Here is a 16,061-nt window from a genome sequence, read left to right as displayed (position 1 = left end):
AGCCAGTCTCACTATGCCACTCTTGGTAGAATGCCATGGTATCATATTTCACAGCAACCTCAAACTCTTGGGCTTAAGAGACTCTCTTGCCTCAGTTCCCAAGTAGCTGGGACTACAGGCACCTGCCACAACGCCCAGCTATTTTATTGTAGTTGTCACTGTTGTTTAACAGGCCCGGGCTGGGTTCAAACCTGCCAGCCCCGGTGTATGCGGCCAGCCCCCTAACCACTGAGCTACAAGCACCGAGCCTTTCAAACCAATTAGTACTATTCTAACCCAAGCAATAATACAGACACACAATATTTAATTAATTAGTCGAACATTTTGCATATTTTATTTACACATTTAACAGGCAGTGAAAGTAGTAATACTTTCCTGAAATAACAGCCTTAAAAAAACTCAGAGTTGAAAGCATAATATAGCAATATTGAGAGTATGCAATAAAAAAATAGTGAAAATTACTATGAGCACTAGAGTTCACATTCATAACTACTAAACTACATCATGCTTTATAATGGCAAGTTTCATATAACTAGAATTCTTAAGATGAGAAGCTTTGAAACTAGTTTTTCTAATTCATCTCCACCTGGACAGAGTGTATCGTCAATGATAATAACATAAATATCCACCGTCACATTTACAGAACACTACTGCTGGCACCTAGTGCTTAAAACACCTGAAAAATCAACCAGATAAAAAGCTGTACTGTAAACTATAGCTGCTAAGAAGCTGAATCCCATTAAGTGACAAAAGAAAGCTCTAAGTAAGGAAGTCTGGAGGTAAGTCAACAGTATAAATAAATGACACTGATGACAGCTACGTAAGTTTCCACTTAAAAAAAGATTTTAAGCCAATAGGCCTTATAAACTCAGTAAGCAGGGGTTTCAGATGGTGAAATTAAAGTAGTAAACTAGGGAACTCACCATTGACCACTGAGGATCAACTTATTAGGTGACATAGATAGCCCTACTTTCATACTTATGAGTCTCCAGAATTCTAAAAAAGGACCTAGATTCTTTCTTATTTAAAGGTCTAACTTAAAAGTACATTTGACTCAATTTCTGATAATAGTCTTAGAATGATCCATAGCCTAGTTAATTTCTTATGGGCACTTATAATAAAGAATATGATTCAAAGAAACTTGCAAACTAACATTGTCCTGTAACATTGTCTAGGAGAGTCAAGTAAGCATATGAAGGTTGGAAACAAAAAAATTCCATGTTGAAAAAATGGAAAAGCTTGATAATTGTTTCTCCTAATATGGAAACTCACTGACGAGTTTTTAACCATTTTGGTCACAAACTCCTTGAGGAATTTGATGAGAGCTAAGATCTCCTCCCAAGAAAAAATGCACATGCACTTGGCACCGTGTTTATGGTTCCTCGGAGGTTGTTAGTGTACAATGACGGTCAGGTCGAGAAACCTTTTCATTGGAATGTTCATAACAGTGATTTGATTTCCACAATCAAATCAGAGATATTACATTTTCTTCCCTAAATGAAACTCCATATGTGTGTGTGTGTGTATGTGTGTATTTGTGTGTTATTAGCATTAATTTGCAAGGTTTAGCCAAAAGTTAAGTTTGATCACTTAATTCCACAGAAAAGCAGATTGCATGTAATGAGAAAGTGATACCATTCCAATAGTTTAAACATGCTAACAAGTGACGCTGTGGAAGGAAATTTTAGCCTGTGGGCCTAGAGGGCTATTCTGGTTAAAAGTATTAAGAAATTCATGTGAAATGTACTAGGTAGAGAATATAAATGTCTAAACACAATAACTAAGAAAATGCTGGGAAGGCTATGTTAACCAGTTTGATGAAAACATTTCAAATTGTATATAAAACCAGCACATTGTACCCCATGATTTCATTAATGTACACAGCTATGATTTAGTCAAAAAAAAAAAAAAAAAGGTATTAAGAAATTCAACTATAAAAAGGAAGGGTAATTTATTATCTCTCTGAAGCCAACTTTCAAGATGACACAGGTACTAGAAAGAGGAGATGTAAAAGAGCGTGTAGCTTCCTACAGTATCAGTGTAACCGTGGGCTGCTGAAAATCTCAATAGGGTAAAATGTTTTAAAATATCTCTCAGTTCAGTTTATTTTACAGGTAACCAAGAAATAGTTCCTTGTGTTATTAATGGAAACTTTCTATGGTGAATATTGAGCTTAAAATATGAGATTACAGCTGATTTCAGTGTTATTCATAAATGGCAATTTTTTTTTTTTACTTTTTCTCTTAAAAAGGCTGTCTTTGCCAAGACTACTTTGAAGTTTTGGAGTCACTTGTAATTGAGTTATAAATACTTAAAACAAGAGAGTGTTGGTAGGGGGCAGGTGAGAATAGATAACATAATTCATACCGTGGTTAATCAGAGTGTGGCTAAAGTTAATTTCTACAGTTAATATGAGAAAAAAGAACTTTCTAGGTAAGCAGGTTAACATGAACTTTCTAGGTAAGCAGGCAAAGCAGAATGTTTGTATGGCACTTATTTTTATTCTCTTTAGAAGGAATGCAAATCACTTTCACTTTTTATTGAAATTGATTCTAGTTCATGTCACTATATACAGCTGAATACAAAAAATTACAATATTTTCCAACTACTTTTATTATACAAGAGGCATTTAACCACTAAGTCCTAAAAATAAAGTGACTTATCAGGGTCATAAAAAAAAATTCACATTAGCTCTTACTATCCAGATCCCAGACTTTTCATCATCTCTCTAAAAAACCATAGTTTTTACTTTTTACCACTTACTTCAGAATATTTTAATCAAACTATTTTACTGATTAATAAATATTGTATAACTGTAAAGAGAACTTCTGAAATAATAAAAGTAAGATACATAGTAATATTCTGATTCTGACTTTTCAAGAGAAACGTCAAGTCTGGGCCAAGTGAAATTTGTTCAAAGCCATCATTTGCAATCACATATGCTATCAGCTTGCTATGCTGGAAAAGTAGGCAAAACCCGAAACACTGTCCAGGACCTGCCACTGTGGTCATCTACTCTACTTCTCGCAAATAACAATGAATTCTGGCTCTATTAATTTGTGGGGTTTTTGTGAGTATAGGCAGGATTTTAATTCTTTAGCTTTATTTCTTTCTACTTCAAAGACTGAATTTTTTCAGAGACCCGTTGTTTTCCATTTGTTCATTATTTGGGCACGGGAGGAGAAAATTATCTAGGTATTAAAATGGGTTCTGAGAGGCTTTGTGGGTCCTCCATCAACTATTTTAGGCTCAGATAAGGGGAGAAGAGAAGAAACTAGATGCAGTAAATGTATGTGGAAGATGTCTGTGGGCAGGAAAGATGCAGCTGTGTGCAACAAAGTGTACTGTGTCCCAATAATGGGATCCTCTTCCTACTTCTCCCCAGAGCTCCGGCCCTTAGTATGAGCTTAGCATGATTCTGCCACACACTCTTTTCACTTATTATCTAGTGGATTTGTCAGTGTTAAACCTATTATGTGCTAGGCAGGTCTACTTGCTGGAGTTATAGTAGTAAAAAGAACAGACAGAATTTCCTATCTGCATGGAGCTATGAAGGGAGCCTCGAGTACCTTAAGCAAGGAAATAGTAAAATTATCAAATTTACAGTTTTAGAAATACTCTCACATTTCTTACATATTCTTACGTTGCTTCACTTGTTATAACAAGTAGGTACTGGTTTTGTAATTTGAAAATATCAGAGTTCCTGCTGGCAATGTAAAGGGAAGCTTGAAAGACGTTTAGGAGACTGTTGCTCCCAATGACACAGTGGAGAGTGATGAAGGCAGAGGGAGGTAATATTAAATGTAATAAAGAGTAGTACAGAGACTGAAGTGATAGTAAGACAGCAGTATCAATGAGAGAAATTAATGGTAGAGGAAAAAAGAGTAAACAGAGAACTTCTAAACATGGTGCTTGGCAGACACTGAAGAGGTGTTCATAGACACACAAGAAAGGGTGGAGGCCAAGTGCAATGGCTCAAGCCTGTAATCCCAGGGCTCTGGGAGGCCGACAGACACTGAAGAGGTGTTCACAGACACACAAGAAAGGGTGGAGGCCAAGTGCAATGGCTCAAGCCTGTAATCCCAGGGCTCTGGGAGGCCGAGGCAGGAAGATCACTTGAGGGCAAGAGTTCACAAGCCTGGGCAACATAAAAACAGTAGGGAAGCTGGGGCGGGAGGATCACTGGAACCCAGCAATTCAAGGCTGCAGTGAACTATGATCATGCCACTCCAGAGTGGGTGTCAGAGCAAGACTTTTAAAAAACATATATTAAAAAAAAAAGAAGTGAGGTACAAAATTGTATGTACAATGTAAATACTGTATATATTACATGTCTTACAAAAATATGCATAGGCAATTCATCAAAATGTTAGCAGTAGCTGGCTTTGAATGGTATAAGTCAATCATTTTTCATATATTCTTTTCCAAATACATATAAGTATACATATCAATTAAAAAAACAAAAGAGGGTGGCACCTGTGGCTCAGAGAGTAGGGCACTGGCCCTGTATACCGAGGGTGGCAGGTTCAAATCCAACCCCGGCCAAACTGCAACAAAAAATAGCCAGGCATTGTGACGGGCACCTGTAGTCCCAGCTACTCTACTCAGGAAGCTGAAGCAAAGGAATTGCATAAGCCCAAGAGCTGAAGATTGCTGTGAGCTGTGACACCACGGCACTCTACTGAGGGCAACAAGGGAGACTCTTTCTCTAAAAAATAAATAAATGATAAAAAATATAAAAATAAAAGATTATTTCCCTATATCTTTGAAATATATTAAGATTGTATACTTTCATGTATATTTTGTAAATTTTTAAAGTGCTTTCACTTCGAGAATTATCTTCTTACCTTTCACATCAAGGTAAGAAGCAATTTACTTTCTTGATAAAAATTCTGTGGTTTGTCAAATGTTAAATCATTCTATATTTCATAAACATACTATACCATCTATAATTAAATCTCATGTGTGTGAGTTCTCACTGACCATGAGATTATAATGGTGAAGCAGTCACCCAAGTTATATAACTTTTTTCTATTCAGGAACTTTACTAGCCAAGAGAGGTGATAGAAGTGAAAGCAGATATTTTGCTGACAGATTGATTTCATTATCAGTAATCGCTGTAGTCACTTAACAATTGCATGTGCCTACCTCAGGGCTTTTCTACAGATATCTGCATGACTGACTCCCTCACCTCAAATGTCAGCTTCCCAAAAAGGCCTTTGATGATCATGTTAATTTATAAGACCAACACTACCTTGTCTTCACCATCACCACCAGAGGCTTCCTGATAACGTTTTAGTTGCTTCATTGCTTTCAATACACTTATCATCTAATATAGGATATAATTTATTATTTACATTTATTGTGTATCTCAGCCTCTAGAATAGAAGTTCCAGAAGTCATACATATATTTTTGTTGTTTTAGTTCCCAACTGCATCCCTATCACCAAAATAATGCCTGACTCATAGTAAATGAGGTAGGTTCGATTCATTAATTTGTTAAATTAATAAATATATGTATGAATCAGTGACTGCATGAAGGAGTAAACAAAAATGAATGAAATAAATACCTATTTGGTTAAAAAAAACAAGCAAATAGCATTATTTCACAAATGACCAAAAGTCATTCATGTATTTTTTTCTTTAGTCTAGAAATAGTTTTTACTTAATGTAGACTAAACACAATTCTCAGACCAATTTAATCAATGAAGTTCCCTCTTCATATATCTTTCTTAAAATTTTCCTTCTGATTTAAAAAAGGTAAGAATTGATTACATAAATCAAATAACTTCTCTAATTAACTAAATATGTAAAAATTTAAAAGTATAAGCTTTACCAACTAATGATGCAATAAAGTTATAATTTTTTTAGTTAGGACTTCCAAACTGCCTATCATTGCTACTGAGAACCACTGAGAAACTACTTACAGTTTTTCACCTACCCACATGATAGGTTGATTTTTTATTTTCAATCCCTAATCATGAATCACAAGAACATGGGAGAAGGGACCGGCTGCCAAAGGCAAACATTCAGTTTACTCCAAATTAAGGAGCCATTTAAACTACTTTTCACTGTACTATGTCTCACAGTTATAGCACCATCTGGTGTTTACGATGCATAAATGCTATGAGGATCAGTAGTACAAAAGTCCTTTGTCACTTAGTTTAAAAAATGTTTAGGCACTTGAACAAATGATATAAACATATGTCTAAGTTGATAATGCCACAGATCCTATGTTCAATATGGAAATCTAGAACTAAAAATTGGGAAATCAATGTGGTATTATAAAAATAAACCATTTAAATAAATTTTGAATGAATACCCAAAGAATAAAAGGACAAAGGAAAACTAGAAGTTATTAAAAGAGAAAACTGTGCTAGAATTTTTTAATAGACTATTTCAAAATGCAAAAGTCAATGAAAAATAAATTATCAAATAAAACAAAGAGGTTATATTTGAATATCCAGGAGATCTAATTATAAAGCTTGCTTATAATGTAGTCTTAACCTTTATTTCTCTGGAAGGTATTATAACAAGGCCTCAGTATATTAATAACTCACAGTTAATAAAATACCATACATTTTGTTATACCAAGGAATGACTAATCTTATCTCACTCCGTATTTTCTAACAGGTAAATCTCTTTACTGGCCAAGGTTTCTGCCCCAGCGTGCACCCTGACACCGTTACTTACACCAATACAGGCTTTCCTGATATCCTAGGATGTCTTAGTACTTCTGACATTGTCTCTTTTGTCTCTTCCATTCTCTCTTCATCACTGGAATCCACAACAAATATCACTCCATAGGACTCTGCATAATAATTCTTCCAGATTCCCCGAATTCTTTTTCCTCCTCCCAAATCAAAGATAGTAACTTCAAACTTTCCTTGTCTAAGGTCAATTTTGGAAAATCCAACAGTAGGAGCTACATCTTCAGGGCACTCTGTTTCAAAGGATACAAAAGAAACGATCTTTAGACTTTAAATTAATAACATTAGTTTAACTTTATAACATTAATGACACAAAAAGTGTTATTAGTCTTACTTTAGCACTGAGTGAGATGCTTCTTATTTGCTTATGCAATAAACATTACATGTCTGCATACTGGTTTAGAACAAGGCTACATACTATAAAATATCCAACTATAATTATCACTCCATGAAGACTGCAATTTCTGTTCTTTTTTTCCCCTGATATAATACCAGCACCTAGCATGTGATAGATACTTAGTTTCTGTTGAATAAATGAACAAATGAATGCTTGCCTTTATTACTATTCTCCAAGTTACAAATAATAAACATGTCAAGCCTCCAACACCAAAGTCATCCCCAGGGACTGTTACACCTTCTGTGGAGTTATAAAGAAAACCATAAATATTTAAGAATAGAAGAATCAAAGAATGAGAGAGAAGCTACAGAGAAAGACCACTCTTTTTTAGTTAGATGAATTAAAATTATACTTACAATAAAGAGGCTTTTGAGAGCAGCTTACAAACAGAAAGTCGATTTCATTCTTTCTGTTGGAACATGTTTTAGATGTTCCAATGTATTTATAATTAAATTTTTTTGACCTCCAAAAATAACAACATAAACAAAGTACAGGATGTATATGATTGTAACTCTGAAGGAATGGTAATGACAGTAAAAGATCTCTGAGAGTCATGCAAGACTTCCTAGGAGAGATAGAACTTAGGCCTTAAAGCTAGGTAGGAGCTAAACACACAGAAGAGCAATCTAAGTAAGGGAAATGAAAAAGTCAAAAAATACCAACAACTACACATAGAGGCTGCAGCAAGTCTTTAAGATTACGAATGCAGACTGAAGTCAGATGAGGAGAGCTTTGAAGATAGAGTATGAGGAGACACTGAAGGTAGTTGGAAGCCCAATAATATAACTAAGTTAATTAAAGTAGTGCTTTTTTTTGCAAAAGTCTCTAGACTGGAAGTGAGAGTACAGCCACTGCTAAAAGAGGTATGAAAATAAAAAGAAAGGAATAGAAAAGAGGGGAATCATGGAAGAGTAATGGAACCTGCTGGCTCCATGATTATAGAGAAGAATTTAAGCTTCGTGTTTGTCTTTTCCATCTTCTCTTCATCACTGGAATCTACTAATAACTTAGTAGATTGAGAACTGCATGGTCAAGACAGTAGCTACAAGCCACATGAAGCTTTTCAGATTTAAATAAATTAAAATAAAATTTAAAATTCCATTCCTCAGTTGCATCAGGTATATTTCAAGTACCCAAAAGCCACTTGTGGCAAGTAGTCCATCCTACTGGACAATGTCAGTCTAGAACATTTCCATCAATACACAAAGTTCTATGGAATAATACTGATTTAGGAGGTCTTGTTCCCACATTTAGCAAACATTTGCTATTACAAAGATTGAAAGGTATTTGCTAACCTCAAGAATGACTGAAAACAGACTTGCCATACAACATTTTCATCTGGTGTGCACCTTATTGCCCTTTATACAGCTCCCAAGAAAGTTAAAAGCCATTATAAATCGCATTTTTGCTAATACGTTCATTGTTTACAAAGGAAAAAAAGGCAATTAGACTTTATATAAGCAAACTGACTTTCCAGAAATAGGACTACTGTAGACATTTAAATATGTAGATCTGGCCTACTCCTACTCAGAACTGGTTTCCATGGATCAAATAGGCAGCTGGCTTTCAGAATGAATTGTTGGAAATCATCAGTGAAAACAAATCAACTATGCTGAAGTCGGAAAAGGGGACCTAGTAGGGACTGAACACTGGCACATGGACTTTACCAGGTCTCAGGATATAGAAGAAGCAGATGCAGTCACTATTCTCAGGGAACATACAGTGCAACAGAGACAGACAGAATAGTAATGGGAATAACACAGAATGTGTATGTTCTATACACCTGGGGAGGATCGTGTGAAGGAATTCAAGAGGATGAGGGTAAAGAGAGAGGGGCAAGTTATCCCCTAAAAAGCCTTCAGATTAGAAGTGAATCATGAGTGAAGTCCTGAAAGCTACATAAATATAACAGATGGGAGAACAATACTTTAGATGGAGGGATAAATGTAATCACAGATAAAATGATAGCAGTATTCCCAATACACAAATTCCCTATAAAAGATTAGGGAATGTTTTTCAAAATTGGAGGTAAAGCCTACTCTAATGAAGGTCTCTGGGATTTCAAAATCTCCCTCTACTCTTTCCTCTGATTCTTACCTAGCATTTCTGTTTCAAGACTTATGACTTAATGTTCAAGCACAACTCCCCCTGTAAAGCCTATTCTGATGATCCCTTCCTATTTCCATGATCACTTTCACCTCTACCATATTGTATCTTCTTTTTTTTTTTTTTGAGACAGAGCCTCAAGCTGTCCCCCTGGGTAGAGTGCCATGGCATCACAGCTCACAGCAACCTCCAACTCCTGGGCTCAAGCGAGTCTCCCGCCTCAGCCTCCCAAGTAGCTGGGACCACAGGTGCCCACCACAACGCCCGGCCATTTTTTTTGTTGTTGTTTTTTTTTGTTGCAGCCATCATTGTTGTTTGGCGGGCCTGGGCTGAGGATTCGAACCCGCCATCTTAGGTGTATGTGGCTGGCGCCTTAGCTGCTTGAGCCACAGGTGCCGAGCCCATATTGTATCTTCTTAAGGGCTAGGGAACCTGTGGCCTCAAGGCCACATGTCGCCCTTGAGACCCCCAACTATGGCATCTTGACTGAATTTAAACTTTATAGAACATATCCCCTTATTTAAAGAATCCATCCTGTAAAATTTAGGTTCAGTCAAAAGGCCGCACTCAGGATCCAGATGGCCACATGTGCCCCAAGGTAGCAAGTTCCCCACCGCTTCCTTATAATCAAGTATTGAGGGAGAGCCTGTTACAGGTGAGGCATCATGCAAGAACTATGAGTATAAAGATACATGGTCCCCAATCCTGAGAATTTCAATAAAGGGTTAAGTGTAATGGCTCACACCTATAATTCTAGCACTTTGGGAGGCCAAGGCAGGAGTATCACTTGAGCCCAGAAATTGCAGGCCAGCCTGAGCAACACAGTGAGACCCCATCTGTACAAAAATCAGAAAAATTATCTGGGTTGAGTAGTTCATGCCTGTACTCCTAGCTGCTAGGGAGGCTGAGGCAAGTAGATTACTTGAGCCCAGGAATTTGAGGTTGCAGTGAGCTATGATAATACCATTACAACAATATAGCTGAAGCAATAGTGCAAGACCCTGTCTCATACACACACAAACACACAAACACACACACAATTTTAGTAAAATGTGGTGAAACAATCCCTAGAAAGTCCAAGATAAAGTGCAAACACATAATCAGTAAATATCATACTATATGTTAAGTACTATGCAAGATTCTAGAAATACCAAGGTTAAGAAGACCTGATTTTATACAGCCCTTCTATTGGGGAAATATATTTAAACAAATAATTACAATATAATGAAGACATGGTAATAATAGCTAACAATGCTAAGGACCAATCCATGAAAAAGAATTTTCACAACCAAAATATCAATAGTTCCTTACTGGACAGTCAGAGAATCCTAGATTTTTAATCTAGGTACACGACTATTTAGGATAGACTACAACCTCCAGCTTCTACAACAAGTAGCGGTGGCCATGAGAAGAGGTTCTGCTACTGGTATGCTGTTAAATATTTAATAACTGACCTGGAAAGGGGGAACCCTGATATGTAGACTCTGCAAATTTCCATTGTTTAAACACAGGCAGTCCCTGAGTTATGAATGAGACAGGTTCTATAGGTTTGTGCTTAAGTTGAATTTGTATGTAAGCTGGAACAGGTACACTTACCTATTATCTCTAATAGCTTCTGTTGTAAGTGTGAGTCATATATCAGTCAGATGTTTGTAACTTGGACATGCCTGTATGACCATCATGACCAATTTCAGTCTAGCAATGTGAAGTACCTGAGTATAGAGTTAGGAAGAGATATATGCACAACTGGCTCTCACGAGTTGATATGAGCCAATATGAGCAAGTACGGTATGTGCCCAGAACATCATTGCTTCTAGGCAATGGTTTATGAACTGAAGTGTTGTACCAGCTTCTGATTCATGCTCTTAAAGGAAAAGAATGCCCTCCCCTTACCCGTTACCTCTTCCTTCCAGCTGAAATGTTACATGTTGTAATAAATTGCCTTAGAACATACAGGTGAAGGGGGACATTAGTGATGGCAAAGCAAATAGGAAAAGGAACTGAGTTCCTAACAGCATGGCGCTGCCATACCAGTCCTAGCTACTTTCCCCTACAGTGTTACCAGAACAAACTTCTACCTTGTTGAACCACTATTATTTTAGTTCTCTGTTAGATTAGTTAAACCTATGTACAACTAATACATTCACTTTGACAGCCATGAAGAAAAATATTGACTTAGAGAACTGAAGTTCCTGGTAGGGTGCTCCTTTTATATTAAGTAGCTACTATGACATAATAGGCAAAAGACACTCTAAGAGTTTGGAATTAGGTGACTGTAATACAGTTAGAGAGGAAGCAGACATATCTGAAAAGAAACTAGCAAACACCAAAGTGGGGGAGGGGAATAACCAAGAGTTAAGAGAAGAACCAAAAACAAGTAGAAAAACAGAAGCCAGGGAAGGGACGTTTTAAGAAGACTGCCTACCACACTCAGGGACATGACCTAATCAACTGGGACTTCAAAATGAACAAAATTGCCCTTGGAGAATTTAGTATGAAGAAGTGGAGAGATACACAAACAAAATATAATTAAGTTGTGGTACAATTAAGGATAAGTAAGAGTAGGCCAAAAAAGAGGACATGGTCAATTCCATTGATCAAGGTGGTAATGTCTGGGAACGGCTAGAGAATAAAAACAAACTTTATGAAAGAGACTATATGACAAAAATATGTTTTAAAAGGTAAGCAGATATTCTCTCTAGTAAGTCTAGTAAGTGGAAATAATAGAAACAAAAATATAAAAGGTCTAAGAAGGTTTAATTTAGAAAACTTCAAGTAATTTTCTATAGATTCCATATAACTAAAATCTTAAAACAATTCAAAGAAAATATTATTCAATCATTAGATAGGCTGCAAAATAAATATGAGATGAACAAAAATAGAGCAGAGGGGAGCCCAAAGTTGTGGCAGCCTTGACTTTTGATTTATGATGTGATATTTTGAGCATTTCCTAGATTCATAAAAAGGGACTCATGGCCATAGGGAAGTGGAACATAGAAAAGAAAGGAACTAACAGAAAGATGGTCCAAGTACACACAACAAATTAGATATTCTGATTAGCGGATTCTTGGGTGCCTACTCCCCTGACAAGGCTTTGAAGAAAAGGAAGAAGAAAAGAACTTTAGATATGGTGTCATAACTTGCAGATCAAATCTGGTTTTTCACCTGTTTCTGTATGGTCCACAAGCTAAAAATGTGTTTCACATTTTTAAATGATTGAAAAGTTAATTTTGAGCACGGTGCCCATAGATCCATGATTAGGGTGCTGGCCACATACACTGCAGCTGACGGGTTCGAACCTGGCCCAAGCTTGCTAAAAACAACAATGATAAATACAACAACAACAACAAAATAGCCAGGTGTTGTGGTGGGTGCCTGTAGTCCCAGCTACTTGGGAGGCTGAGGCAAGAGAATCGCTTATGCCCAAGAGTTTGCGGTTGCTGTGAGCTATGATGCTACAACACCCTACTGAGGGCGACATAGTGAGACTCAGTCTCAGAAAAAAAAGAAAGAAAAGTTAATTTTGGTGTCCATAAATAAACTTCATCATAACACAGTCAAACGTATTTATATGCTGTCTGCATATTGTCTATGGCTGTTTTCATACTCAGATGTGTAGTTCAATGGACCAAGGTCTAAAAACTTTATTATCTGGCTCTTTATAGAAAAATGTTTGTTGACTCCTCGCTTAGATGGTGACAGTGAGTGCTGCTCTGAGAAGATACAACCTAGAAGATAGCACGAGGGCTACGAAGGAAGCTTTAGAAGACTCCACAGATAATACATAACTTGCATCTACTGTCACACAGTAGAATTTTTAATAACAAAATGTTCTCTCCAAAAGAAGAAAACATTTTGCAAGGTGTTAGTAGATAACACTCCCACTATTTGATACGCATAATATGTTGTTGTAATCATCAGTTTTTAGAAACATACACATGTTACTTTTTTTTCCAATTCAAAAGATGCCTGATTGGGGACATATAGTACCCAGTAAACTCACTTGTATAGATACTGCTATATTCCAATACAAAACGCTCAGACTAACCAACTAAGTGCATCCAGTGAGATGTAATATTGGTAAATGGCATCAAGAGATGTAATGAGAACTATGGTGGCTATTAGGTTATTAAGTAAGAAATCTCCAATTTCCTTAAGTACAAAGTTTGACAGCTGATATCTCGGACATTTCACTTTAACACTTCCGGGGGTATTTTGGGATGATTATTGTGAAGGTATGTCCTCATTCCTTCAAACACACATTTTGGCTTGTGATTATCTTCTCAACTTTTTTACAGCAATTTTTGTGAAGCCAAAGGATAACTTAAAAATTCATGTTATTTTCAAATATGAGTTCCATAGTGAAACCAATGTAGCACAGATGGCTCAAAATATCATTGACGCGTTCAGAATGGACGTGGCTAATGAATGCACAGTATGCGGATGATCTGAGAAGTTCCATTCTGGTGACTTTAATGTTGAACATGAGCCACATGGGCAACCTGAAACCACGGTGGATAATGATGAGCTGAAAGCTGTAGTGGAAGTAAATCTTTCTCAACCAGCGCATGAATTAGTAGCAAGGTTTGACCTTACTATTCCAACGATATTGGACCATTTGACACAAACTGGCAAAGTAAAGAAGCTGGATAGATGGGTGCTGCATGAATTTAAACAATGTCAGAAGATAAATCATCCCAAAGCTTACCTCTGCTGTCACAACATAAAGACAAACCATTTCCAATGTATTGTTACATGTGATGAAAATGAATTCTTTTTTACAATCTCAAGCACTCAGCAGAATGGCTGGATAAAGAAGTGCCAAAACATGGTTCAAAACTGAATATTCATCATCAAAAAAAGCTAATGGTGTCTCTTTGGTAGTCCAGCTCTGGTATTATCCACTACAGCTTCATGAAACCTGGCCAATGGATCCCAACAGATGTCTAGTGCAACCAGACAGATGACATGAGGATGCTTGTGATTAAGTAGCCGAGAGTGGTCAACAGAGACAGGCCAATCTTCTTGCAAGATAATGTTGTCCCATAAACAACACTGCTCAACTACAGAAGGTGGACTTAGAAACTTCTGTCTTCCACCATATTCACCAGACCCCGCACCAACAACTACCACTTCTTGCAAGGAACCATATCCAGTTCTCAACAAGTTATGGTAAACGCCTTTTGCCATTTAACTGCCACTCACTCTGTAGGCTTCTTCAGTGCTGGTGTACACAACTTACCATTAAGGGGGCAAAACCGTGTCGACAGTATAGGCACATAGTTTAGGCGCATACTTTAATTAATTGTACTGCTTCTTGTTTGAGATATAATAAACTTTTGGTTTGAAATTGGACTATTCCGATTTAATGACCTATTACTTCTACCTCCCTTGTATCTAAGCACAGACTTGTGACTAAATTCTGACTTCGAATATAAGTAGAAATTTAGTATCCTTAAAGGCAGGGGCATGTCATTTTTTTTTCCTTCCTCTTGTCTATAGCACAGAAACAATCCCTCCCAGCTGATCAAAGATCTCAAGGAACCTCTGCATCCCTGCATCTATTCAAATCCAAAACATGGTCATAGGCTGGTAGCATTAAGCCAGAACCTATTCACCACATCAATCATTACTAAGATTGATGGAGTGCACACCATCTATACCCAATTATTATTGTTAATAGGTAATAAAGCAATTTATTATAAATAAGTAAACAATTCAGAATAACTTAATAGAGTTCAGAAAGCATATGAATATTTTGAGCTTACCTCCTTGGATTCCCTTTGCCGTTGCTGTTTTACCAGCATTATCGAGTCCCACCATCACAAGAGTCACCTTTCTTAAAATAATAAAAATTTAAAAATCACTTTCTTTGTTAATCCAGTATTCAGGAAAAATAAAAGAAAATTCATTCATTCAATCAACATTTAAGAAGCACATACTAAGTACAAGATAATCTGCTGATAACTCAGTAGGTAAAATGATACATAACACATAGATTCAAAAGCAAAATTCATGAAAAATACCTTTAAAGGATCATCCTTTTGTTCTTTAAGTAAATAAAGTAAAATTGTGCAAATGATAATAAAAAGAGTAAAGAAGAAATAAGAGAAAGAAGGAAGAGAAAAAGAGGTTAAGTAGAAAGACTCTAACCTTAAGGTGTTTACCATGTCCAGAGACTCAAATTAATTTTCTAGTTAACTGAATTCCATATTGTTATCACAAATGTTTATCTTATGAAAGTAGATAAGAAAAGAATTCTTGCTAGGTCCTAGCCTCAACTGCTTTTAAGTATACAGCACCTAAAATACCAAATATAAATCATATATAATAAACATGGTTATTAATTTAAGTGCTAATATTTTTAAATATTTCTGATTATACAGCTCAACTCCATAGGGACCAAAAAAAAAAAAAACACCATTCAGTTCAATTTTACAACTGAGGAAATACAAATTAAGATAATTTGTCAAAGGTCACATAATAAATCAGTTACATGTTAGAACTAAAACCTCATTTACCTACTTGCTAAGAACTTAAAACTGGGACAAGTATAAGGGAACAAACGTATTATACTGGTTCTATTTACTTGGTGACTAGTAATAATTAGTAATATTACTTGGTGACTAAAGCTCTTTTCTGTTCCAGGCTAGAACTTTGCAAAACTTAATAGGTGAGATAGCCCATTACCACCATAGATTTGGGAATGAGCACTGCCTTGGGAATACAGGGAGAAAGCCACAGCCTAACACAGCCACATCTTAAGACCACAGAATAGGTGCCACACTCCTATGGTGTACCAGGATTTCTGCCAAAGTACAAACATTGGCAAACATCCCAAGCAGGGT

At 36.4% G+C, this 16,061-nt stretch overlaps 1 protein-coding gene across 2 annotated transcripts in view; it reads right to left on the bottom strand.

Moving 5' to 3' along the window:
- Nucleotides 1-16,061, bottom strand: part of ARL13B (ADP ribosylation factor like GTPase 13B) — a 73,580-nt gene that overhangs the window by 39,453 nt on the left and 18,066 nt on the right. For both annotated transcript variants that reach the window (XM_003783937.3, XM_012801564.2), the window contains exons 2-3: nucleotides 14,982-15,052; nucleotides 6,694-6,943 (exon numbers count right to left, since the gene is read on the bottom strand). In XM_003783937.3, coding sequence (XP_003783985.1) covers nucleotides 6,694-6,943; nucleotides 14,982-15,052 — 321 coding nt within the window. The remainder of the gene's footprint in view (nucleotides 1-6,693; nucleotides 6,944-14,981; nucleotides 15,053-16,061) is intronic.

Source organism: Otolemur garnettii, unplaced genomic scaffold (assembly GCF_000181295.1).
Source record: "Otolemur garnettii isolate 467f Iridium unplaced genomic scaffold, OtoGar3 scaffold00009, whole genome shotgun sequence".
NCBI classification, from domain to species: Eukaryota; Metazoa; Chordata; class Mammalia; order Primates; family Galagidae; genus Otolemur; species Otolemur garnettii.
The sequence above is the reverse complement of the archived record's forward strand: the minus strand, read 5'-3'. Positions and strand labels throughout refer to the sequence as shown.